Raw genomic sequence first — 26,456 nt, forward strand, 5'->3', positions numbered from 1 at the left:
TGGATCCACATAGGAGTAGGGGGGTCAATTGACCCTTGCAAGCCCTGAATCCACCGTAGGAGGCCAAGAACTTGACCCCTGCAAATGCCTAGAAGGTGTTTGATGAAATGCCCAAAGAGGGAGCAACTATAGCCAGGAGCAAGCAAGAAGCTTGCTGCGCAGCGCTGAGCGCTTCATTTTTTCTTTTTTCCTAACGTCAAAACAACGTAGTTCCACTTAAGTTTTTTTTTTTTTTTTATAATTATTAATTTTATAATTTTATTATTATTACTATTATTACTATTTTTTTAAAAAACCTGGCCAAAACGACATCGTTTTGGCTCAGGTTTTAAAAATAATAATAATAAAACCCACAAGCAGCACAACAGCTTAATAGAAGAAAGTACAATCAATTGCAAACACACACACACATATATATATATAAGCAAACTGATTGACGTCTGTCTAAGAATACTATATGGTGAAATCAAAAACATGTACCTTAGATATCTTTTGGATATAATATGGCGACACGTTAATCAGTTCCACTTTATTATTAAATTACAAGCCAAACATATATTTTACCTATTACACAACCTTGATTGCTGAAGGCTTGAAGCTTCCTTTTACAAGCTCAAGGCTTGGATCAGTTCTAATTAATGGGGATGAAATTGATCACCAACAAAATAACGGTGAGAATCACTTTCAGAAGAACCATGTCCGAATTTACCATAACTTGCGTTCGCATCATTGTCGTCATCATGCTTGGCCTCGTTGTTGTAGTTTATGGTTGGAGGCTGAGATTGTTCCTTTGTGTCACTAGCAACAACCTCATCAGTGCTTCGACCCTGCATATTTGGATCATTTTTCTGCTGAGCCAGGTGACGTTCATGCAAATTGTACCTTTCAGTATCAGCTTGCAAAGAAGCCAAGAACATCATTTTTTCTGCTTGGTTCTGCCCTCTCCATTGTTTTATATGCATCATCCATGGTGGCCATGACACGGTAGCACAACCATTAAGTATGGCTTTTATGGTGGATCCAGAATTTCTTATCTGCTTTGCAAACAACTTAAGTAAACCTTACTTGACTTGTATATGTTGACCTCCTGGAGTTTGATGAGTTTAAGAGAAAAAGCTAAAGACGGAAAAAAAAAAAATTCATGAATTAATCTATAAAATCAAATTGTGTTTATCTTGGGCCAAATCATTTGTTTGTCTAACATTTTCTCACGAGTCGAAGGACCTATTACAATTTACAAATATTTTTCTTGGTAATATATTTCCTGGAAATAAGCCCTCTATCAAAGCGGCTAAAAGAATTATAAACGAAAGTCGCTATCATAAACATCGTCATTATCATCAACAAGAAAACATACCGTACATAATATGTAATATACAAGAGAGAAATACATATAGTACTTTCTTATATTGAAAATTTGACATAAAATACGAGAGTGGTACATTTTGTATAGAAATTTTTTTTACCTTTTAGACGTTGACCCCTGCAAGGAAAATTCCTGGATCCGCCACTTACTACCCTACATTAAAATTTTGCTGGAAGAGATAGGAAAATTCATTAAAATAAGAATCCATGTTAATTAACAATACTATATCCTAAAAAACATAAATATGCTCCATCTACTACATTACAGATGAACTAGTAACACCCCATTATAGTGCTACGGTTACATCCAAGAATTTTTTTCATATTAGGGATCTAAATTTTTTGACTTAAACCCACTGGTAAATCTGAACTATAAGGAATATGTCGACTAAATGATAACGGTAATCTAAACCCGCTACTGTCACACCTTCACGATAATCTAATTTGTATATAAATAATAACGTGCATGTCCTCCAATCAAAATAATTTTCAAACTAAAAAAGTTTCAGTAAAAATATAGGGATTGTAAACCAAAATTTGCCATTCATTTTTGGTTTTTTGTTCGGGGTGTTGAACCCGTCATTTCACCAAAATAAATAAATTTGAAGAGCTTGTTTGGTAATGTTTTTTGAAAATTTTATGTACAATGTTGTTAGAAAATAAAAATGAGAAAATAAATTTGTATTTTCAAGATCTAAAAAGGTATATGGTAATTTAATTGAAAAGTAATTTCAGAATATAGAGATTGAAAACGCATTCGGTACTACAACGTAAAAAAAGTATAAACAATGAATGATTTTCAATATAACAGTCCTGATCTCTTGGACCACAGGAGTCCAAGAAATTTGTGGTCACTCACCGTTAGATATAAATTCAACGGTTCACTCACACTTGCACTCATTTTAAAAAACTTTTTTCAACCATTGAATTAATATCCAACGGTGGGTGACCACAATCTCTTGGACTCCTGTAGTCTAAGAGATCGGGACTGTTCAATATAATAGTATATTTAGCAAAATTAAATAAGAAAATATTGTTTAATACCACTTGATTAAATATTACAATTGATTATGTATTACCATCCTGATCTCTTGGACTACAGGGGTCCAAGAGATTTGTGGTCACTCACCGTTAGATGTAAATTCAACGGTTCACTCACTCTTGCACTCCTTTTAAAAAACTTTTTTGAATCATTGGATTAATATCCAACGGTGGGTGACCACAATCTCTTGAACTCCTGTGGTCCAAGAGATCGGGACTGGTATTACCATCCTATCATGTGAATCCTTTTTCGAAAGTTTTTGTCAATATCTAATCCATAAAAATAAAAAATTATGATGAAGAATAACAACATGGTTTTTGTCAGTATCTCATCCACCTTTGCTTTTGGTTCCATATATAATCTACCGGGTGGATAAAGATCCGTGCAATTCAATTGTGCGAAGTCAAGTGTGCTTACATATTGGCTGACGTATGCATATAGTTCCCTGTGATGAACGCCGTCAGCACTAGCCACGATGGATGGCAATAATGCAAACCGGAGTGGGGTCCACTCCCATTTCCATCTATGGTCAAACCATCAGCATTAGTTTCAAATAGAGGAGTTTCTCACATGTACATTGTCCAGATTTTGTAAAGATTCGAATATGAGACTTTTGATCTGTAAGTTTATATTATTTTTCATTGAATTAGACCATGTTAATATGGTAAAGAGCAAAATTAAGAGTGCTACACTGCATATTGTCGTATGTGCATACCCTACCATGAAGACAACACGACAATCGCAATCAATTGCATTTGGTTTGAATTGAAGATCAGAAGGATGGGCTCAAGTCTCACATGCATATACAATAAAGGATAATGGTATGCTTACCACATAAATTTACCACATTTTAATACCATATTACATGACAGCTGATGTGGACAACCACCTTATTAATGATGTGTTTACTAATCAGGAATTGGAATTTTCATCAAAAATTGAATTCCACATATGGAGGATTCCTGCGTTTACTTCACATCAAGGAATTGAAAAGTAAGTGGGGCCCACACAAAATTAGAAATTGAATTCATGATTTTGGAGGAATTCAATTTTTGGGTGGGATGTGATATTCTAATTCCAAAAGAACTAACTCATTAGGAATTCATCTGTTTTACCCATTATATCCTCACACAATTTTTAAAATTTCAAATTTGCCATATACTTTAACCCAATAACGAAGACATTTTAGTAATTAGTACCACTTCTACTCCAATTCCATATGGTTTAGTACACAACTTAAATAGGAATATGGAATCTAACTCCTCTCAATCCATATGGTTTAGTAAACAACTTCAATATGAATCTGAAATATAATTCTCCTCAATCCAACTCCTTCTCAATTCAATTCATCCTCATTTCAATTCCTCCTAATCCAATTACGGATTAGTAAACATGCCATAAAATTATATTAGTTCTATTTTTAGGAGATAATATTTTCTATATTTTTCATTAGTTAATTTTTTTTTTTTTAAAACTAAACCCTGCTGAATTAGAGACCACTTTTCACGTACGTCTCTCTGCCTCCCCCAATTCCCTCTCTCCCTCCTTCCTCCCCTCCCCCATCGTCGGCGCTTCACTAAACTTCTGCCATGGCTCGGCCAGACTTTTGACACCGTTCCACCGCTCTACTCCTTCCTCCATGGTTTTAGGTTAGTACACCTTCGTTATAACATTCTTTTTCTGTTTAGCTTACCTTGTTTTTGTTTTTGTTTTTTTGTTTTTGGATGAATGCTTTCTTCTCATATGCGATTGCTGAATTATTTATTTATTTGTTTATTTTCAATTAGTATTCAAATTAAGTTTTTTTTACTAGTTAAACATGCTCTTCTTCAAATCAGGATTTGTTTCTAATCGTTGGCGCTTTGTCAGACCTCTTCAACCCTTCCCCTGCCGCTCTACTCCTTCCTCTTGGTGTTTGGTTTAGTACACCTATATTTGTACATCATATTCTTCACCCCTCTCCCTTCTTGATCAAACTCCTTCTTCTTACAAGCCAAATCGCACAAAGCAATCTATCTAAAGAAAATCAGGATTGGAATTCAGAAGGTGTGGACGAATGAGTTTTACTTTTTTAATTTTCTGGATGGATAAGATTTTATTTAATTTTCTGATGGGTTTCTTTAATGTGTTTGCATCTACATTTGATTGAGTTTTTTTTGGTGTTTTTTAATTAAGGATTTGATGGTCAAATGAGAATAGCTTTTTCATGCACCTTACAAGTACTTGCTACCCAAAAAAGAAGCCACATGAGTTCCTTGCAATGATGGCTCTCTATGTTAAGGATGTTATTTTGAAGACATTCACCTTAGGGTTGATGCGTGTTGATAATAGATTGTATCTAATTCATGTACTGGATTTTATTTGTATCTCATTTATAGTTAGAGATCTAATTGAAGCATAATTAATTTAATGTATTTTGTTAGTTTTCAATGCTTGATGTATAAAATGTGGTTGTCCGTATCAACTGCCAAATAAAATAGATTTATATAGTGCGCATAGCATTACCCATACAATAAAATATCTACATATATCTTTCCCCATACAAAAATTATATGTAGATATTTCCTTCCCGTACCCTCTTCTTTATAAATATATACCACATCCACCACTCAAAATCAAACTTAAAAACCAACAAAAGCCAAAACGAACCATGGAACAAGGCATCTTCTTCTCCACAACGTCCCTCTCTCTTATCTTCATCATAATCTTCATTTTCCAGTTCTTTCTTAAAACAAAACGACGACGTTACACAAACCTCCCACCAAACCCTTTTTCTCTCCCCATCCTAGGCCATCTCCATCTCCTAAAAGCCCCGGTCCACCGAACCTTCCACCGCCTCTCTCAAAAACACGGCCCTATTTTCTCTCTCTGGTTCGGTTCGCAGCGCGTGGTCATAGTCTCATCCCCGTCCGCTGTCCAAGAGTGTTTCACAAGAAACGACATCGTTTTGGCAAACCGTCCTTCACTGCTCCTATTCAAGCACATAGGCTACAACAGCACGACCATCTCAACCTCTCCATACGGCGACCACTGGCGCAACCTCCGCCGCATCGGTGCCATCGAGATTTTCTCCTCCGCTCGACTCAACACATTCGCAAACACACGAAAAGACGAAGTCAAACACCTCATCTGCAAACTTGCACAAAACTCGGTGCATGAGTTTGCGAAGGTGGAGTTGAAGTCTATGTTCACTGAGCTAACCTTTAACATCATAATGACAATGGTGGCGGGGAAGAGGTACTATGGGGTTGACGTGTCGGTGGACAAGGAAGAGGCCAAGCAGTTCAGGCAGATTATGAAAGAGGTTTTTGCTCATAGTGGGGCAGTGAACCCAGCAGATTTCTTGCCCATTTTGAATTGGATTGGGAGCAATGCTTATGAAAAGAGGGTGATGAAGTTGGCTAAGAAGACTGATTCGTTTTTGCAAGGTCTGATTGATGAGCAAAGGAGTAAGGGTAAAAATGGAACTATGATCGACCATTTGCTTTCTCTGCAGGACTCACAGCCTGACTATTATACTGACCAACTCATCAAGGGCTTTATACTGGTTAGTTGAGAATTCTATCTCATGCATTACATTATAATTAATAAAGTTTTTATTTATTTATAATTAATATAGAGTAGGTAGGGAGTTGGTGGTTGGATTCATTGAATTGATTAATCCATACTAAATTAATACCAATAGCGTTATTTGTATAATATTTATTTACTATTCTGTTAATTATATCTCTAATAGACCCGCAAGTATACGTGGGATTCACTTAGAGTAGAGGACAGTACAAATAGCAGCATCCAATGTAAATGTTGCACCTAGGCACTCAGTTAATTATATATTTAAGAACAACAACAGTGATAAGAAAAAGTTGTTCTGCATTTCATTGGCTAACTTTCTCTGTAATTTTCACAAGAATTACAAAATAAACATTCAAATTAGCTGACACAACCGATAAACATGTTACGTATTTCATGCTCTTTTCTTCTGAACTTAGTAATAATAATAAAGTAATTTTTAGGTGCTGTTATTGGCTGGCACTGATACATCATCAGTCACACTGGAATGGGCCCTGTCTCATCTACTTAACAATCCACATGTGCTAAGAAAGGCTAGAGCTGAACTGGATGCTCAACTCGACCAAGAACACTTAGTTGATGAACAAAATATCTCTAAACTACCCTACCTTCAAGGCATTATATCAGAGACGCTGCGGTTGTGCCCAGCCGCCCCGATGCTAGTACCACATTTTGCATCTGATGACTGCACTATTGGGGGATTCGACGTTCCATGTGGCACAATGGTATTGGTGAATGCATGGGCCATACATAGAGATCCACAGTTGTGGGATGATCCTGAAATGTTCAAGCCTGAGAGGTTCAAAAGTGGTGAGGATCTGTCACACAAGCTCATGCCATTTGGAATGGGGAGGAGAGCTTGCCCTGGATCAGGCTTGGCGCAACGTGTGGTGGGCTTGACCTTGGGGACATTGATCCAATGCTTTGAGTGGAAGAGAGTTGACGAGGAGGAGATTGACATGACTGAAGGTAAAGGACTCACCATGCCAAAAGCTGTACCTTTGGAGGCTCTGTGTAAAACCCGCTCTATTGTGAACAAGCTTCTACCTTGATCCTATGCATGAATTAGCTAGTCTTCCAATAAATTCATCTTAACTAGTATGTGTTGTATTATTGCAAGTGTAAGTGTTCATGTTACCTTTTCTTTTTATATGAGTGGTCATGAGCTTTTGCGTGGCCAATCATTTGTATCTTTGTACGTAAGGTTTGGAAGAGAAATAAGGCTTTTCTTCCACTGTGTTTTCTTGTGAAGAAGGGAAGAAGACTTTGTCAAACAAGCTCTGATCAGGTCATGGCAAAGGATTTTGGGAATCTTAGCAAAGTTCTGGTGCCTGCGATGAGAATGGAAAAAAATCATTGAAATATGAAGCGATGTAGCAATCATATACCCTAAAATCATTGAAATATGAAGCGATTTTGGAAATCCTCAATGCTCTCTCTTATGCTTCCCTTTTTATTTACCGACGTGAAGGCAGCGTTATTTACTTTCTTGTGTATGTTGACAACCTTGTTGTTACAGAAAATAATGCCTCACTTGTTTCTTAGTTTGTTCATGCTCTTGCTGGGAGGTTCTCTATCAAGGATCCAGGATCCCTTAATTATTTTCTCGGTGTTAAAGTTGTGCCTACTACCACTGGTCTTTTTTTTGTCTCAACACAAGTATATCTGTGATCTTTTGAGCAAGGCCCACATGGATGATGCAAAGGAAGTCAGTACACCAATGACCACATCCGATTCTCTCGCGCTTCATGATGGTTCTCCTCCCACTAACGCCAGTTGGTGGTCTTCCAGGGACAGACCCATGATTTCAAACTTGACTGGGGCTGACTTTACCTTACATATAAACATACTAAGTAGATAAAAAACTTGATAGTACGATATAATTTCATTGATAACAAAAAATTAATAATACACATACTCAAGGGGGGACATAATAAGCCTTACCTCTCAAATAACACTATATAAGTTGCACCCTTCGAGTCTTCATAGAATTAAAATCATTAATTATCGATTCATTTTCTATATTATTAGCAAATTATCTTTCAATGTGAAGTTAACATACAATTAGCAAGAAATTCATCACCTGTCTTGTTTCGAATACGATTTTTGATAAGTCTCATACAAGAAAATGTTCATTTTGTTCTTGCTGCAAAAACCAGGAAGAGTTAGCACCAAACGAATCAATCTGTCAATCAAGTAGTATTTTTGTGCTAATCTTATTCCACTAAGCGCTCAAGTAAAGGATTCCTTGGGTTGTAGGCTGCAACTTTCCTATTCTCCTTTTTATTCTCCACTTGCAATGCTATGCAAACAAAGGATTCCTTGGGAGGGTAGGATATTCAATTGGATGGCTGGGGTATATATATATATTTTTTGGGATTTTAAAAGCCACCTGTGTTGTAGCCTAGGTTAGCCAAAGCCATGTTTCGTCCTTGTGGTCTTCAATATCTCAGTCTCACTCACCTCGACATCTCATTTGCTATCAACAAGCTATCTCAATTCATGCATCAGCCATCTGACATTCGTTGGCTAGCTTTGCAGCGTCTTCTTCGTTACCTCAAAGGCACCATCTACCATGATCTTCTTCTCAAACACTCTCGTACCACTACCTTGTTTGATTTTTCTGACGCGGATTGGGTTGACAACTGTGACGATTGAACATCCACCACAGCCTATGTTGTCTATCTTGGCGGTAATCTCATTTCCTGGAGCTCCTGCAAACAACGAGCCATTGCTTGCTCATCCACCAAAGCTGAGTACTGTGTCATTGCTTGCATCACCGTTGAACTTGCTTGGATCAAATCTCTGCTTCGCGAACTTAGTGTTATGCCCTCATCCATGCCTGCCATTTCTTGTGATAATATTGGTGCCACCTTCTACTATGCCAATCCTGTTCTCCACTCTCACATGAAACACTTTGCAATTGATTTTCAATTTGTTAGTGATTTGGTCACTCGTGGGCTCCTTTAGGTATCTAATGTTTCCAATATTGATCAACTCACTGATGCCCTCACAAAGCCTTTGTCTCTCCACCGTTTTCAACTTCTCCGGTTCAAGATTGGTGTTGTTGATGATGCCACCATCTTGCGGGGGCGTATAAGGGAACCACCGCAGTCAATGCAAATCAATGCCTCATCTCCAGCAATCTTATTGCTGCCAAATAAGGCTCTTTCAGTAGCTCCATCATCAACTCCTCAGAATCAATCAAAGGCTTTCCCTTCCTAATTTATCTTTATGTTGCCTTTGTATATTAACTCTAATTAATTTTATATTCAACCACATATCTACTTACTCTAATTAACATCATCAACTATGTATATAAATGGTGTACTGCTAATTATATTATTCATCGAGTGAATACAAAAACATCCTTCCAATACCATTATTCACATCTCCCTCGTAGCCATGCAAATATGATCCAGTACTTAAAACAAGTATAGCTAGGCAATTCTCCCTCACGTCCCTCTTCTTTATAAATACCAAAAATCCACCACCCAAAATCAAACTTATATATCAATAAATAGCAACCAATAACCAAAACAAACCATGGAACAAGAGGCATCTTCTTCTACACAACGTCCCTCTTTCTTATCTTCATCGTCGTCTTTACTTTCAAGTTTTTTCTTCAAACAAAACGACTATGTTACACCAACCTCCCGCCAAGCCCGCTTTCTCTTCCAGTCCTCGGCCATCTCTATCTCGTAAAACCCAGTCTACCAAACCTTCCACCGGCTCTCCCAAAAACACGGCCCGATCCAGCGCGTGGCCAATGGTCATAGTTTTCATCCTCGTCCGCTGTGCTGTCCAAGAGTGTTTCACCAAAAATGACGTTGTTTCGGCAAACCGTCCTTCACTGCTCCTAAGCAAGCACTTAGGCTACAACAACACCATCGTCACAACCTGCCCACACGGCGATCATTGGCGCAACCTCCGGCGCATCGGCGCCATCGAGATCTTCCCCTCCGCTCGACCCAATGCATTCGCGGACGTGCGAAAAGACAAAGTCAAATACTTAATACGCAAACTTTCACAAAACTCGATTCATGGTTTTGCAAAGGTGGAGTTGAAGTTTGTTCTCTAAGCTGACCTTTAACATCATAATGACAATGGTTGCGGAGAAGAGATACTACGGTAACGGCGACGACGTGTCGGTGGACAAGGAAGAGGCCGGGCAGTTCTGGCAGATTATGAAGGAGATTTTTGCTCATAGCAAAGCAGCGAACCCAGCAGATTACGAAGGAGGCTTTACAAGGTCTGATTGATGAGCAAATGACAAAGGGTAAAAATGGAACTAATATAACATGATCGATCATTTGCTTTCCCCTGCAGGAGACTCATCCTGATTATTATACTGACCAACTCATCAAGGGCCTTATACTGGTTAGTTTAAGATTATATCTACTGCATTACATTACATTTTTATAAAGTTGGTGACTTTTTTTTTTTGCTAATACAAAAGTAATTATTAGGTCATTTTATTGGCTGGTATCGATACATCATCAGTGACATTGGAATGGGCCATGTGTCATCCACTCAATAATCCATAAGTGCTAAGAAAGGCTAGAGCTTAATTGGATGCTCATCTACTAGTCCAACAACACTTAGGCCCCGTTTTGTTTATGGAAAATGAGGCTTAGGAATGGAAAATCAATTGATTTTTCATGTTTGATAAGTTCAGGTATGGGAAATGATTGTCTGACACATAAAAAATAGGTGGGAAAGTGCAGTCATCCTCCTAACTTAGGTTTTGTTTTCCCTCTTCATGAGAAAGTTTGGGAAAATGAGTCAACAGCTCATTTTTTATGACCATTTTGTCCCTATTAACAATTTGGAATTACAATATATATCATTAAATGCACTCTTTTTATATTTGATTTAATATGGGTATAATTGAAAAATTATACAAACTTTGTTTTCCATTCCTATTCAAAACAAACATGGAACATGAAATAAAGTGAAATTTCTCAGTTACTTTCCCGACATTACCAAACGTGAGAAATGAATATTCCATTTCCCATCCCTTAGGAAATGACATGAGAAGTGATTTCCCCTCAAATCCGTTCCGTGAACCAAACGAGACCTTAGACTTAGTGGATGAACTAAATATCTCTAAACTACCCTACATTAAAATTCTGTTGGAGGAGATAGAAAAATTCATTAAAATAAGAATCCATGTTAACTAGCAATACTATATCCTAAAAAACATAAATATGCTATCCATCTACTACATTACCGATGAACTAGTAGCATCCAAGAATTTTTTTCAGATTTGGGATCTAAATTTGTTTGGCTTAAACCCGGTGGTAAATCTAAACTATAAAGAATATTTTGGCTAAATTTTAACGGTAATCTAAACCCGCTACTCTCCCACCTTCATGATAATCTAATTTGTATATAAATGATAACATGCATGTCTTCCAATCAAAATAATTTTCAAACTCAAAAAGTTTCAGTAAAAATATAGGGATTTTGTAAACCAAAATTTGCAGTTTATTTTTTATTTTTTGTTCAGGGTGTTGAACCCGTCATTTCACCCAAGAAACAAATTGAAGAGCTTGTTTAGTAACGTTTTCTGAAAATTTTATGTACAATGTTATTAAAAAAATTAAAACGAGAAAATAAATTTGTTTTTTTTAAATCTAAAAATGTATATGGTAGTTTAATTGAAAAGAAATTTCAGAAAACATAAAGATTGAAAACGCATTCCGTACTACAATGTAAAACTAGCATAAACAATGCATGATTTTCAATATGTAGTAGTATATTTAGCAAAATCAAATAAGAAAATATTGTTTAATACATCTTGATTAAATATTACAATTGATTATGTATTACTATCCTACATTTGAGTCCTTTTTCTAAAGTTTTTGTCAATATCTAATCCATAAAAAAAAAAATTATGATGAAGAATAACATGGGCATGGCTGCGTATGCTTACATATTGGCTGACGTATGCTTAGATCCGTGGAATTTCAATACTCAATTGTGCGAAACCTAGTGTGCTTACATATTGGCCGACGTATGCATCTAGTTCCCTGCGATGAACGCCGTTAGCATTAGTTACGCCGTTAGTACTAGCTAAATTTTAGCTAAAATGGATAGAAAGCTATTATAGAAAATCATTTAAAGATGTTTCCTCCAGTAATGTTCTCTATTTTGACTAATCTAAAATATTTTATTATTATTTTCTCTTTCTCTTTCTCCCTCTTTCTCTTGCAAATCAAATATATTAAAAAGAAAAGTAGAAACCCAACCCCCTCCCCCTCTCCCTTTTCTTTCTCTTTCTCTTTCTCTTTCTTTTCAATTTGGTGAGCCTCCATTTCTCTCCCCTCCTTGCTAGACGTAGAGAGCCAAAAGTTGGTTCTTCAAAATAGAGAGCCAAGTAGGGAGTCTGTTGGAATGAGGATTTTCCTTCTTTTTGGACATAATAGCTAGAGATGAGAGGATAGGGAGTCTGCTGGAGATGTTCTAAGACAAACCAAAGTGAGGTCCACTACCATTTCCATCAATAGTAAAAACATATTGCAACAAGCGTTAGTTTAAATTAGAGGAGAATGAGGTTTCTCACACACATTAGTAAAGTGTCATGAAGATTCAAATATGGAATTCTTAATATGTAAATCAAGATTCTTTTTCACTGAATTAGACCCCATTAACATCATAAAGAGCAGAATTATAAGTGTTAAACTATGCATATTGTCATATCATACGTACGTGCATACCTAACATGAAGAAAACACACTATATGCTTCTCTTAAACAATAAAATATCTATATAGATATTTCTTTCACGTACCCTCTTCTTTATAAATGAATACCACCTCCACCGCTCAAAATCAAACTTAGGCCAAAACAAACCATGGCATAATTAATTTAATGTATTTTGTTAGTTTTTAATGTTGATGTATAAAATGTAGTTGTCTGTGTCAGCTGCCAAATAAAATAGATTTATCTAGTACGCATAGCATTACCCATACAATAAAATATCTACGTATATCTTTCCCCATACAAAAATCTATATGTAGATATTTCCTTCCCGTACCCTCTTCTTTATAAATATATACCACATCCACCACTCAAAATCAAACTTAAAAACCAACAAAAGCCAAAACGAACCATGGAACAAGGCATCTTCTTCTCCACAACGTCCCTCTCTCTTATCTTCATCATAATCTTCATTTTCCAGTTCTTTCTTAAAACAAAACGACGACGTTACACAAACCTCCCACCAAACCCTTTTTCTCTCCCCATCCTAGGCCATCTCCATCTCCTAAAAGCCCCGGTCCACCGAACCTTCCACCGCCTCTCTCAAAAACACGGCCCTATTTTCTCTCTCTGGTTCGGTTCGCAGCGCGTGGTCATAGTCTCATCCCCGTCCGCTGTCCAAGAGTGTTTCACAAGAAACGACATCGTTTTGGCAAACCGTCCTTCACTGCTCCTATTCAAGCACATAGGCTACAACAGCACGACCATCTCAACCTCTCCATACGGCGACCACTGGCGCAACCTCCGCCGCATCGGTGCCATCGAGATTTTCTCCTCCGCTCGACTCAACACATTCGCAAACACACGAAAAGACGAAGTCAGACACCTCATCTGCAAACTTGCACAAAACTCGGTGCATGAGTTTGCGAAGGTGGAGTTGAAGTCTATGTTCACTGAGCTAACCTTTAACATCATAATGACAATGGTGGCGGGGAAGAGGTACTATGGGGATGACGTGTCGGTGGACAAGGAAGAGGCCAAGCAGTTCAGGCAGATTATGAAGGAGGTTTTTGCTCATAGTGGGGCAGTGAACCCAGCAGATTTCTTGCCCATTTTGAATTGGATTGGGAGCAATGCTTATGAAAAGAGGGTGATGAAGTTGGCTAAGAAGACTGATTCGTTTTTGCAAGGTCTGATTGATGAGCAAAGGAGTAAGGGTAAAAATGGAACTATGATCGACCATTTGCTTTCTCTGCAGGACTCACAGCCTGACTATTATACTGACCAACTCATCAAGGGCTTTATACTGGTTAGTTGAGAATTCTATCTCATGCATTACATTATAATTAATAAAGTTTTTATTTATTTATAATTAATATAGAGTAGGTAGGGAGTTGGTGGTTGGATTCATTGAATTGATTAATCCATACTAAATTAATACCAATAGCGTTATTTGTATAATATTTATTTACCATTCTGTTGATTATATCTCTAATAGAGGCGAGACCCGCAAGTATACGTGGGATTCACTTAGAGTAGATCATCTTGGACTTTATTGGGCTAGTTTTCTTGCACCTAGGCACTTATATATTTAAGAACACCAACAACAACAGTGATAAGAAAAAGTTGTTCTGCATTGCTAACTTTCTCTGTAATTAATATTTATTTACCATTCTGTTGATTATATCTCTAATAGAGGCGAGACCCGCAAGTATACGTGGGATTCACTTAGAGTAGATCATCTTGGACTTTATTGGGCTAGTTTTCTTGCACCTAGGCACTCAGGTAATTATATATTTAAGAACAACAACAGTGATAAGAAAAAGTTGTTCTGCATTTCATTGGCTAACTTTCTCTGTAATTTTCACAAGAATTACAAAATAAACATTCAAATTAGCTGACACAACCGATAAACATGTTACGTATTTCATGCTTTTTTCTTCTGAACTTAGTAATAATAATAAAGTAATTTTTAGGTGCTGTTATTGGCTGGCACTGATACATCATCAGTCACACTGGAATGGGCCCTGTCTCATCTACTTAACAATCCACATGTGCTAAGAAAGGCTAGAGCTGAACTGGATGCTCAACTCGACCAAGAACACTTAGTTGATGAACAAAATATCTCTAAACTACCCTACCTTCAAGGCATTATATCAGAGACGCTGCGGTTGTGCCCAGCCGCCCCGATGCTAGTACCACATTTTGCATCTGATGACTGCACTATTGGGGGATTCGACGTTCCATGTGGCACAATGGTATTGGTGAATGCATGGGCCATACATAGAGATCCACAGTTGTGGGATGATCCTGAAATGTTCAAGCCTGAGAGGTTCAAAAGTGGCGAGGATCTGTCACACAAGCTCATGCCATTTGGAATGGGGAGGAGAGCTTGCCCTGGAGCAGGCTTGGCGCAACGTGTGGTGGGCTTGACCTTGGGGACATTGATCCAATGCTTTGAGTGGAAGAGAGTTGGTGAGGAGGAGATTGACATGACTGAAGGTAGAGGACTCACCATGCCAAAATTTGTACCTTTGGAGGCCATGTGTAAAACCCGTTCTGTTGTGAACAAGCTTCTACCTTGACTATGCATGAATTAGTCTTCCAATAAATTCATCTTAACTAGTATGTGTTGTATTATTGCCAGTGTTCATGTTACCTTTTCTTTTTAAATGAGTGGTCATGTAAGCTTTTGCGTTGCCAATCATTTGTATCTTTTTTTACCTAAGGTTTGGAAGAGAAATAAGGCTTTTCTTCCACTAGTTCTCTTGTGAAGAAGGGAAAGAAGGGCTCGACTTTGTCAAACAAGCTCTGATCAGGACATGGCAAAGGATTTTGGGAATCTTAGCAAAGTTCTTGTGCCTGCGAAGAGAATTGGAAAAAATCATTGAAAATATGAAGCGACTTCCCAATTATATACCCTAAAAAAATAAATATATTGTTCACTTATTATGATGCAGATGAATTAGCAATGTCACATGACAGTTCTACGGACGATCATATTCAAGAATGTTCTCATACTTGATATTTTATCTTTACTTAAAATAAATTAGTTGACAAGCCAAATTATAAGAAAGTTTTCACTTAATAACACTTGTCATGTGATATTATAATAACTTCAATTTTTAACGAAAATATTATACGCAATCTAATTTGTATACAGATGATAACGTGATCATCAAAATATTTTTCAAACCCAAAAATGTATTTCGTGAAAATATAGGGATGTAAACCAAAATTTGCCATCAAATTTTAACTTATATAGTGAGAAAGAATACGTATGCCACTACGTGAGAGATGGACTGAACAAATTGGAATTTGGAAGGACGTACATCTTTACGTTTTTGGAAAATTCTTAGGCCTTTTAAGGGAAGTAGGCCCCACTGTGTTTGCCTTGTGGCTTGCTCTTGTTTCCACCAGGTGGACAGTGCGTTTTACATATTCACTGACGTATGCAAATCCAGCACGCGATCCTGACCTAATGAAAAGTTTTTTATCCCAAAAAAAAAAGCTTCACTTGCAATTAAAATTGAATCTGGTTTTTTGATGACCTTGAAATTAGTGGTGAACACTTTCCACTTTATAAAGTAATTGTTGAAAAAGGAAGACAATAACATGCCAACCAAAAAACAAAACAAAAAACAAAAAGGAAAAAAAAAATTAACCACAAGATCAGTAGAGTATTTGGTTTCGAATTGAAGAGGGGCCAGATTTGACTCTCTCTAGTGTCAATGAATTTTTGTTCTACCACACAAATTGAAAAATATATATATTTATATTGAGAATTTAATGTAATTAAACAATTTCATTCGAAATTCTAAAGAATATCGAATTGTATTTCTTTTTGTTTGAGGTCTTGGAGTAAGTCAAATGATTTTTTTCTTTCTTTACATGCTATCAAAATGTGAAAGTAAATGTGAGTTAATTCAGTTTGTTTAAGGCAGTTTGTCCGCCCTTTAGACATTGGAGTATCTTTTTTCCCTTTTGCCATACATTGGTCAGTTCAAAAATCACACCATTTGAACAAGACAGTACTATTCTTTGTCATTACTTGGCCTACTCTCACGTCTCCTTACTCTTTATAAATACCACATCTTCACCACTCAAAATCTTACCAGCAGCCAAGCAAAGCAACCATGGAACAACAAGACATCCTGTTCTACACGTTCCTCTCCCTTATCTCCATCCTTTTCTTGCTCCAAACAAAACGTCGGCTTCACAAAAACCTCCCACCAAGCCCACTTCCCCTCCCAATCCTCGGCCATCTCCATCTCCTCAAAATCCCCATCCATCGAACCCTCCAACGCCTCTCACAAAAACACGGCCATATTTTCTCTCTCTGGTTCGGCTCACAGCGTGTGGTCATCGTCTCATCCTCGTCAGCCGCACAAGAATGCTTCACCAAAAATGACATCGTTTTGGCCAACCGTCCTCGCTCGCTCGTAAGCAAGCACTTAGCCTACAACAACACCACCATCGGCACGGCCCAATACGGCGACCACTGGCGCAACCTCCGCCGCATTGGGGCCATCGAGATCTTCTCAACCTCTCGACTCAACGCATTCTTGAATGTCAGAAAGGACGAAGTCAAACACTTGCTACTCAAACTTTCACAAAACGCACGTGACGATTTTGGGAAGGTGGAGCTCAAGTCCATGTTTCTTGATCTCACTTTGAACGTCATAATGAGAATGGTGGCCGGGAAGAGGTACTACGGCGAGGACGGGTCGGTGGACAAAGAGGAGGCCAGGCAGTTCAGAGAGATCATGGAGGAGATTTTTGCTTATGCTGGAGCAGGGAACCCGGCGGACTTCTTGCCCATTTTGAATTGGGTCGGGAGTGTACATGGGTATGAAAAGAAGGTGATGAAGCTGGCTAGGAGGATGGATGCGTTGTTGCAAGGTCTCATTGATGAGCACAGGAGCGAGGGTAGAAATGGAAGTACAATGATTGACCATTTGCTTTCTCTGCAGGAGTCACAACCTGAGAATTACAGTGACCAAACTATCAAGGGGCTTATTCTGGTAAGTCCAAAACCATATCCCATACGGTCACACATTTAAATTTGGTTCATGTTTTTCACGGTCTCCTCTTCTTTATTTATTAACACTCAAGGAGTAAATATTTACAGGTCATGTTGTTGGCGGGTACTGACACATCAGCAGTGACACTAGAATGGGCCATGTCCAATTTGCTTAACCATCCGGATGTGCTAAAAAGGGCAAGAGCTGAACTCGATGCTCAAGTAGGCCAAGAACGCTTGGTGGAGGAACATGATATCTCTAAACTGCCCTATCTTCAAAGTATCATCTCCGAGACTCTTCGATTGTATCCAGCGGCCCCAATGCTCCTATCACATTTTTCATCAGATGATTGCACTATTGGGGGATTCGACGTGCCGCGTGGAACAATGGTATTGGTCAATGCATGGGCCATACATAGAGATCCAAAGTTGTGGGATGATCCTGAAAGCTTCATACCTGAGAGGTTTCGGAGTGGTGAGGATTTGTCACACCAACTGATGCCATTTGGACTGGGAAGAAGGTCTTGTCCAGGATCAGGCCTTGCCCAACGTACGGTGGGCTTGACTTTGGGATCATTGATACAATGCTTTGATTGGATGAGAGTTAGTGAGAAGGAAATTGATATGGCAGAAGGTAAAGGCCTAACAATGCCTAAACTTGTACCATTAGAGGTCATGTGTAAAGCACGCCGGATTATCAACAAGGTTTGATAGCTTGATCTAGAACTAATATCCAGAATTGCGAAGCATTATCATTGTGGAAAGTTATTTCAATTTGCACGTTGTATGTCATAGCGAGTATTTCTATGGCAAGTAATAAATGAATCAATTGTGTGTCTGTTGTATCATTGTCAGTATATTCATGAATAAATTGAATCGGATATTTTCTGTAACTTGAATCAGCTGGTTGAGAATAAATGGAATGGGCCATGTGTAGGGATGGCAAAAATCTCCGTAGGGGCGGGTCCTTGTTGAGTCCCTGACTTTAACGGGAGGAGATTTCGGGGCTAAATGGGTATCGGGTACGGGAATCCCTGAACTTAAAAAATCCCCGATGGGTATGGGGAGGGGATGGTATTGGCGTCTCCATCCCCTAACCCGACCCGAAAATATATATGTTTATATTTAAATAAATAAATATATAATTATAATATTTATGTTTAACCCTAAGTTAACTTCCCTCTCATAATTCTTCCTAATTTTCTATGGAATTTCATATTGATGTGATTTTGAATAGTTGAGTTGAACTTTATAGTTAATTTGGATGTGTTGAATGATAATGTAATATGAAACTTAATGTTAAAATGTATGATAAATATTTTTTTATGCAAAAAACTCGGGGATTTGGGGCGGGTATGGGGGATAGTCCCTCGACAGGGACGGGGATTCCTTAAAACCTAATAAACGGGGATGGGTTTGGGGACGAGGGCGGGGATGGAGAGCGAGGATGGGGATGGTATTGTCATACCCGGCCTCTACCCGACCCGTTACCATCCCTAGCCATGTGTCATCTACTTAACCATCCGCACGTACAAAGGAAGGCCATAACTGAATTGGATGCTCAACTTGACTAAGAACACTTATTGGATGAACTAAATATCTCTAAACAACCACATTTTGCATGTGCCTAGCGGCCCCGATGCTTGAACCACATTTTTCATAAGATGAATGCACTACCGGGGATTCGACATGCCACTTGTTGTGCGAAAACACTCTAAGATCTTGTCGTTGATGAATTATGCGATGGCACAGTAAAGTTAAAAAAATTTGGGATCTTTGATCCAATGCTCAAAAACTTCCTCCATATGTTGATACTTTCAATAATACTATAGTGGCCCAAGCGATTCCACTCTATCCATTTTCACAAAATTCTAGTGAGAGAGACAGAAAAATTCATTGAAATATGAATTCATGTTAATTAACAATATCCTAGAAACATAAATATTCTATCCATCTATATTATATATGGATGAATTAGTAACACCCTATGACAGTACTATGATTACATTCAAGAAGTTTTTTTTCATATTTGAGGTCTAAATTTTTTGGCTTAAATATGAACTATAAGGAATCTTTCGGCTTCTGTCACCCCTTCACGTTAATCTAACTTGTATAGAAATGATATTCTGAATGTCCTCCAATGCTGCTATGTGAGGGTGAACTGAATTGGAGGGGCGTACATCATTTACATTTTCGGCAAGTTCTTCGGCCTTTAAGAGCAAGTCCAACCATCAGCTGAGCCCAAGGCTCGGGGGGGAGGGGGGAATTTCATTCCAGCGGTTAGCCCAAGCCCTGGGGAGGAGTGGGTCCCACCAACTCGAGCCAGCTCGAAGGCCAATTCAGCCCGAGGTGAAGCTCGCGGGCTGTGACGTCAGCGCTTGCGTCACGCTGATGTCAATGAGCGCGTTCAATTTTTTTTTACCGTTGGCGCGTGCCAAGGGTAAAAAAAATTTGAACAAGCACACGCTGATGTCAGCTCCAACGGGAAGATGCCATGTGTCGCGCCCCCAGCGCTCTGATCAGCTTTTCCAAATCCAATCCAACGGCTGGCAATTTTTGGGCAATAAAATTATTTTAAAAAAAATCCAAATTTTTTTTTTTAAAATTCTAAAAAATTCTGATTTTTTTTTCTTTCTATAAATAGCTATCAATACCCTTCATTTTCAACACCAATCCTCATACATTTCATTATACTTCTACTATTATTCACTCTTTACTCAACATATTCCTCTTTTTCACCTTTTATTTTTATTTCATATTTTTATGGCTTCTTCTATCGAAACTGGAGGGGCTTGGAGCACCATGGAAGATGTTTCCTTGTGTGAGGCTTAGCTCCAAATTTGTCATGGTCCCGTGTCTGGCAATGAGATGAAATTTTTTCATATGTGGAAAAAAATTCATGCTGAATTTTGTGAAAAAATTCCGGGGTCTACTTGTCTTGTTTTGGCTTATTTTTGTTCAATATATATCCACCAGATGGGGACAATTCACTGCCGTACGCAAATCCAACACGCAATCGCTGATGTACTAGCTATTCATGAAGAAATTATAGAAAAGTAGGAGATGAAAGCTATCAACCAACCTAAGGCCATCTCCAACTTTTGCACTCAAACCCAAAATATCCCTTCAAATCTCTCTCAACCCAAGAAAAAAAAGAATCCAAAAATTGAAAAAACTCAAATTTGGATTCAAATATGGGTCCAAATATTGCCTGGATCCAATACTATTCACCGGACCCACACTGAGATTGCAGAATCCATGTGCTTCTGAAAAATAATGAGATCCGCGCTAGTTACATTTTCTGATGGGCTTGTCTGTGGCATGGGCCACGTATTGGCACTATAAGCTAGAGCCGTTGGGCTTTGGCTGTTTCTTTTTTTATAAAAAAAAAAAATTCAAATAGTATTGCTGGGGCCCACATGCTGGCTGTTTCAATTAAATTTTTTTTTATGGAATTTCAATTTTTTTTAGGTCAAATTGTTCAAAAAATTAAATTATGATGTTATTTAAAAAGATTAAATGAAGAAAAGTTATCCATTAAAAAAAAAAGACTTAAACAATTCTTAAACAATTTAAATTAAGTTGCGGACTTAAAATTTGAGTCCGGAGAGTTGGAAGAAAAAACAATTTGAGTCCGGACAAAACCCAAATAGTCACTTTTTGGAGGGAGGAAATTTAGGTTTAGCCCCTCATGGGTTGGAGAAGGCCTAACGAAAGGAAATAAAAAATTGTTGCAATTTGCACAATAATTGAATCTGCATCTTCTCTGATTAGCTAGAATCGAAGAGTACTGATCTCCCTTGTATAATTGTATTAGATTTATATATGGAAGAAGAGACCTTGAGATTAGTGGACTAAGACTAGAATTAAGAGTGCCATTGGTCAACACAATTTCCACCATATAAATGAGTCATATATTTCTGCCTAAACCCCACCATGAAGTAATTGTTGAAAAAGAAAGACAGTACATGACAACCACAAGATAAGTTGGGTATTTGGTTTTGAATTGAAGAGGAGCCAGATTTGGCTCACTCAATCAAAGTCGCAATTCGATTTCCCCTCCTCGAATATCATTTATATCGAAGAAATAAAATTCTCTTGAATATGATTTAATGTAATTAAACAATCAAATTCAAACTTTCGCATGTAATAATTGATTAGTTTCTTTTTTCCTCGTTTGCTATACAATAATTAAGATGTATATAGTGCATTTTCCATACAAATGGAACGATAAATTTATGGGTTTTTTTTGTCTTTTTGGTCATAGATAAAAGTTTATAGTTCAAAACTCACAAGAAGTAGCTACACACCATTTGAAGAATAAAGAAAGTACGATTCTTGTCATTACTTGGCCTACTCTCACGTCCCTACTCTTTATAAATACCACATCTTCCTCACTCAAACTCATTATACTTAATAATAGCTAGCAGCCATGGAACAACAACAGATCTTGTTCTACACATTTCTCTCCTTTATCTCAATCCTCTTCACTATCAAGTTCTTGCTCCAAGAAAAACGACGACGTTACAAAAACCTCACACCAAGCCCACTCTCTCTCCCAATCCTCGGCCATCTCCATCTCCTAAAGATCCCCATCCATCGAACCCTCCAACGCCTCTCACAAAATCACGGCCCCGTAATCTCTCTCTGGTTCGGCTCACAGCGTGTGGTCATAGTATCATCCTCGTCCGCAGCCCAAGAATGCTTCACCAAAAATGACGTCGTCTTAGCCAACCGTCCTAGCATGCTTATAGGCAAGCACCTAGCCTACAACAACACCACCACCGCCACGTCCCAATACGGTGACCACTGGCGCAACCTCCGCCGCATTGGGTCCACCGAGATCTTCTCAACCTCTCGGTTAAACGCATTCTTGAACGTCAGAGAGGACGAAGTCAAACACTTGCTGCTTAAACTTTCAGAAAACGTACATGATGATTTTGCGAAGGTGGAGCTCAAGTCTATGTTTTATGAGCTGACATTCAACATCATAATGAGAATGGTGGCCGGGAAGAGGTACTACGGGGAGGATGCATCGGTGGACAAAGAGGAGGCGAGGCAGTTCAGAGAGATCATGAAGGAGGTTTTTGCTTATACTGGGGTAGCGAACCCGGTTGACTTCTTGCCCGTTTTGAATTGGGTTGGGAGTGAACGTGGGTATGAGAAGAAGGTGATGAAGCTGGCTAGGAAGACGGATGCGTTCATGCAAGGTCTCATTGATGAACACAGGAGCAAGGATAAAAATGGTAGCACAATGATTGACCATTTGCTTTCTCTACAGGACTCACAACCTGAGTATTACAGTGACCAAATTATCAAGGGGCTTATTCTGGTTAGTCCAAAAAGTCTTTATATTTCATGAATTTATTTTAGAACAAATGAAATTAATGAGGAGCTCTTCTTAAAACAAATGAAATTTTGATACTTGTCAAATTCCCAAAAAAAAAAAAAATTAAAGGAATTCAAAAGCAAAAAAAAAAAAATTAAAAAAGTTGATAACTGTCAAAATTCTATTTGTTTCGAAGGGCTCCTCCTCAATTTCAAAGACACATATTTTGATATCGTGGGATACACTAAATCACATCGGGATGTTAAAAAATAACTTTCCCTAGCCACATGAAGTTTTATTTATAACACTCAAAGAATAAATATTTTCAGGACATGGTGCTGGCGGGTACTGACACATCATCAGTGACACTAGAATGGGCCATGTCGAATTTGTTTAACCATCCGGACGTGCTAAAAAGAGCAAGAGCTGAACTGGATGCTCAATTAGGCCAAGAACGCTTGGTGAAGGAACATGATATCTCTAAACTGCCCTATCTTCAAAGTATCATCTCAGAGACTCTTCGATTGTACCCAGCGGCCCCAATACTACTGCCACATTTTTCAACAGATGATTGCGCTATTGGGGGATACAAAGTGCCACGCGGTACCATGGTATTGGTCAATGCATGGGCTATACATAGAGATCCAAAGTTGTGGGATGATCCTCAAAGCTTCATACCCGAGAGGTTTGGGAGTGGTTATGATTTGTCAAGCCAACTCATGCCATTTGGATTGGGAAGAAGGTCTTGTCCAGGATCGGGCCTTGCCCAACGTACGCTGGGCTTGACGTTGGGATCATTGATACAATGCTTTGACTGGGCGAGAATTAGTGAGAAGGAAATTGATATGACAGAAGGTAAAGGCTTCACAATGCCTAAAGTTATGCCATTAGAGGTCATGTGTAAAGCACGCCCGATTATCAACAAGGTTCTGATTGTTTGATCTAGAAGAACTAGTAATAATATCCACCTTTGCGAAGCATTATCATTTTGGGAATTATTTCAGTTGTATGTTTTAGGTCATAGCGAGTATTTGATTTGGCAAGTAAATGCATCAATTGTGTCTCTATTGTATCATTTATGTATAAAACTCAAATTCAAATTGAAATGCTCTGAGATATAAAAGGTCAGAGTACTCCTATATATTTACATTATTTGCCACTAGACTAAATATAAGTTAATCCGACGATTTTCAAACATGTCATTGGAGAATTCATAATGTCTAAAACTATGTCATTGGAAGTCATGTGTAAAGCGCGCTCCATTGTCAACAAGTTTCTGATGACTTGATCTACAATTTAGGATTATGGTAAAGGAAATAAGATAATAAATAATTAGAATATTCAACATATTTATTCAAAGAATAATAAAGACAAGTGCGTCACTTTAATACATATTTTCACTTTTCAGATAAGTTTTTTCTCTTATATTTTTAACAAAGAAATGGGAGCCATGCTAATTCGGAAGACATTTTGCCAAAATTTCAACTTTCAGATAAAATTTATATATATATATATATTCCCTTCAATTACGTGGGCCATACATAGAGATCCAGAGTTATGGAGTGATCCTGAAAGCTTCAAGCCTGAGAGATATTTACTCTATTTTTACAACAAATTCTGATCTTGCTAGTGGAGACATGTCGTACAAGCTCATGCCATTTGGACTGGGAAGAAGGTCTTTCATACAATGCTTTGAGTGGGAGAGAGTGGGTGAAGAAGAGGTTGATATGACCGATGGTAAAGGGCTTACAATGCCTAAGGATGTGCCATTAAGGGCTATGTGTAAAGCACGCCCCATCATAGACAAACTTATGAGATCTTGATCTATCCATAAGATATTTAGAGACAGGGAAACTGCAAGACATGATTGGAGTGTTGTAATTCATGGATATTATTTTAACTATTTTATTTTAACTATTTTATCATGTGAGCAACGAAATCTATCGCACATAGAGTCAAATATAATTTAGGGCTTGTCTAATATAGGTCCCTACAATTTCTATTTCCTAAATATATACCCATCATTCTATAAATCTATGTATAAAACCCAATTTCAAACTTAAATGACCAGTATGATATAAGAGGTCGTAGTATTCCTATGTTTGTACATCATTGCTATCATACTTCATATTTTATTTATAATTTATTCCAAGCATTTCATTAATTGCTATAATTGTAATTCAAACTCCCTATTAATAGCATATCAATCACCCCATTTCTTTTGGTTGCCATTCCCTCTAACATATGGCCCCTTAAAGTTGCAAAAAAAAAAAATGTAAATTACATATCCAATAATGCACATAAGAAAAATATAAATATAAATATATACGTATAAAAATATAGGTATATTATTTACCCAAAAAAATTAACAAAAATAGGTCAATTACTTTGTAATTGAAATTTTCGTACATTTTTCATAAATTAAAAATATGAACACAATAATTTATAGAAAATAGGTACGTTGTATAATTGAAATTTATGCACATTTTTTATAAAAAATAAGTTCATTATACTAGGTAAATTGTTTTACTAGGTATACATTATTAGAGAAAAAAAAAGGTACATTATTTCGAGATAAAAATCGGTTCATTAAACTAGGTAAATTGTTTTACTAGGTACATTATTAGAGAAAAAAAAAAGGTTCATTATACTAGGTACATCATTAGAGAAAAAAAAAAATAGGTACATTATTTCGAGAGAAAAAGTAGGCTCATTTTAAAAAAATTGTTTTCATAAAACAAACAATAAAAAGATGATCAAATTATTTTTCATAAAACAAGTAATAAAGAAAAAAATAGGTACAATATTTGGAGAAAAAATAGGTTCATTAAAAAAATATTTTAAAAACAAAACAATAAATAGATTATGAAATTATTTTTCAACATAATTAGAACTAGCCTCTCTGCACGCGCTTCCGCGCTTGCGAGAGGTTTTTTAAAAAAAATAAGTAAATTTATTTTAGAATTAAAAAAGATAATGGGTAGTTGTGTTCCATAAAAATAGGATCCATTATCTGCTTTTTCTTTTTCTTTTAATTTTTTTATATATGAAAAAGTGTGAATTTATCATATTATCCTCATTTAATTAATAATTTGAATTCTTAATGTTTGCATTAACCAAGGGCATTTTCTGGTATTTTGAATGTTTCACCATTCTCTGCCTTTTGCTTTATATATATAGATGTACACTATTATTCAAAAAACTATAATAAAAAAGAATATTGGCTGTATAATTCAAAAAAACAAAACAACATTAATTCCTAAATTAATATTGAATTTAAATTATTAATACTTTAAATAGATTACTAGTCATAATTCATAGAAGGAATAATTCAAAAATAGATTACTAATACTTTAATGTGAAATTTAATATTTAATTTCAAATAAGTTTCTAAATTAGTTCCTACATCCATTACAACTATTT

The 26,456-nt window shown here is 37.2% G+C and overlaps 4 protein-coding genes and 1 pseudogene across 4 annotated transcripts; all 5 read left to right on the plus strand.

Annotated features, from left to right (window-relative positions):
- On the plus strand, positions 4,859–7,403 carry LOC18774146 (cytochrome P450 81E8). Its single transcript, XM_020566780.1, has 2 exons — positions 4,859–5,954; positions 6,421–7,403. The coding sequence occupies exons 1-2, from the start codon at positions 5,058–5,060 to the stop codon at positions 7,027–7,029; spliced, it is 1,506 nt and encodes a 501-aa protein (XP_020422369.1). The 5' UTR covers positions 4,859–5,057; the 3' UTR covers positions 7,030–7,403.
- LOC109949731 lies at positions 8,399–11,160 on the plus strand (annotated as a pseudogene).
- LOC18773715 (cytochrome P450 81E8) lies at positions 12,913–15,610 on the plus strand. Its single transcript, XM_020566963.1, has 2 exons — positions 12,913–13,990; positions 14,658–15,610. Exons 1-2 carry the CDS (start codon positions 13,094–13,096, stop codon positions 15,264–15,266), a joined length of 1,506 nt encoding a protein of 501 aa, XP_020422552.1. The 5' UTR covers positions 12,913–13,093; the 3' UTR covers positions 15,267–15,610.
- Positions 16,731–18,580, plus strand: LOC18774650 (isoflavone 3'-hydroxylase). The gene is made up of 2 exons (XM_007206704.2): positions 16,731–17,705; positions 17,813–18,580. The coding sequence occupies exons 1-2, from the start codon at positions 16,818–16,820 to the stop codon at positions 18,413–18,415; spliced, it is 1,491 nt and encodes a 496-aa protein (XP_007206766.1). The 5' UTR covers positions 16,731–16,817; the 3' UTR covers positions 18,416–18,580.
- On the plus strand, positions 22,034–24,055 carry LOC18773681 (cytochrome P450 81E8). The gene is made up of 2 exons (XM_007207630.2): positions 22,034–23,036; positions 23,363–24,055. The coding sequence occupies exons 1-2, from the start codon at positions 22,137–22,139 to the stop codon at positions 23,972–23,974; spliced, it is 1,512 nt and encodes a 503-aa protein (XP_007207692.1). The 5' UTR covers positions 22,034–22,136; the 3' UTR covers positions 23,975–24,055.

Source organism: Prunus persica, chromosome G6 (assembly GCF_000346465.2).
Source record: "Prunus persica cultivar Lovell chromosome G6, Prunus_persica_NCBIv2, whole genome shotgun sequence".
Lineage (NCBI taxonomy): Eukaryota > Viridiplantae > Streptophyta > Magnoliopsida > Rosales > Rosaceae > Prunus > Prunus persica.

Excerpts from the sequence above, each read along its gene's own strand:
- LOC18774146 (XM_020566780.1), top strand. The coding sequence starts at position 5,058 with ATGGAACAAGGCATCTTCTTCTCCACAACGTCCCTCTCTCTTATCTTC. Across the intron at positions 5,955-6,420 it reads TCATCAAGGGCTTTATACTG|GTGCTGTTATTGGCTGGCAC; the intron begins GTTAGTTGAGAA and ends AGTAATTTTTAG.
- LOC18773715 (XM_020566963.1), top strand. The coding sequence starts at position 13,094 with ATGGAACAAGGCATCTTCTTCTCCACAACGTCCCTCTCTCTTATCTTC. Across the intron at positions 13,991-14,657 it reads TCATCAAGGGCTTTATACTG|GTGCTGTTATTGGCTGGCAC; the intron begins GTTAGTTGAGAA and ends AGTAATTTTTAG.
- LOC18773681 (XM_007207630.2), top strand. The coding sequence starts at position 22,137 with ATGGAACAACAACAGATCTTGTTCTACACATTTCTCTCCTTTATCTCA. Across the intron at positions 23,037-23,362 it reads TTATCAAGGGGCTTATTCTG|GACATGGTGCTGGCGGGTAC; the intron begins GTTAGTCCAAAA and ends AAATATTTTCAG.
- LOC18774650 (XM_007206704.2), top strand. The coding sequence starts at position 16,818 with ATGGAACAACAAGACATCCTGTTCTACACGTTCCTCTCCCTTATCTCC. Across the intron at positions 17,706-17,812 it reads CTATCAAGGGGCTTATTCTG|GTCATGTTGTTGGCGGGTAC; the intron begins GTAAGTCCAAAA and ends AAATATTTACAG.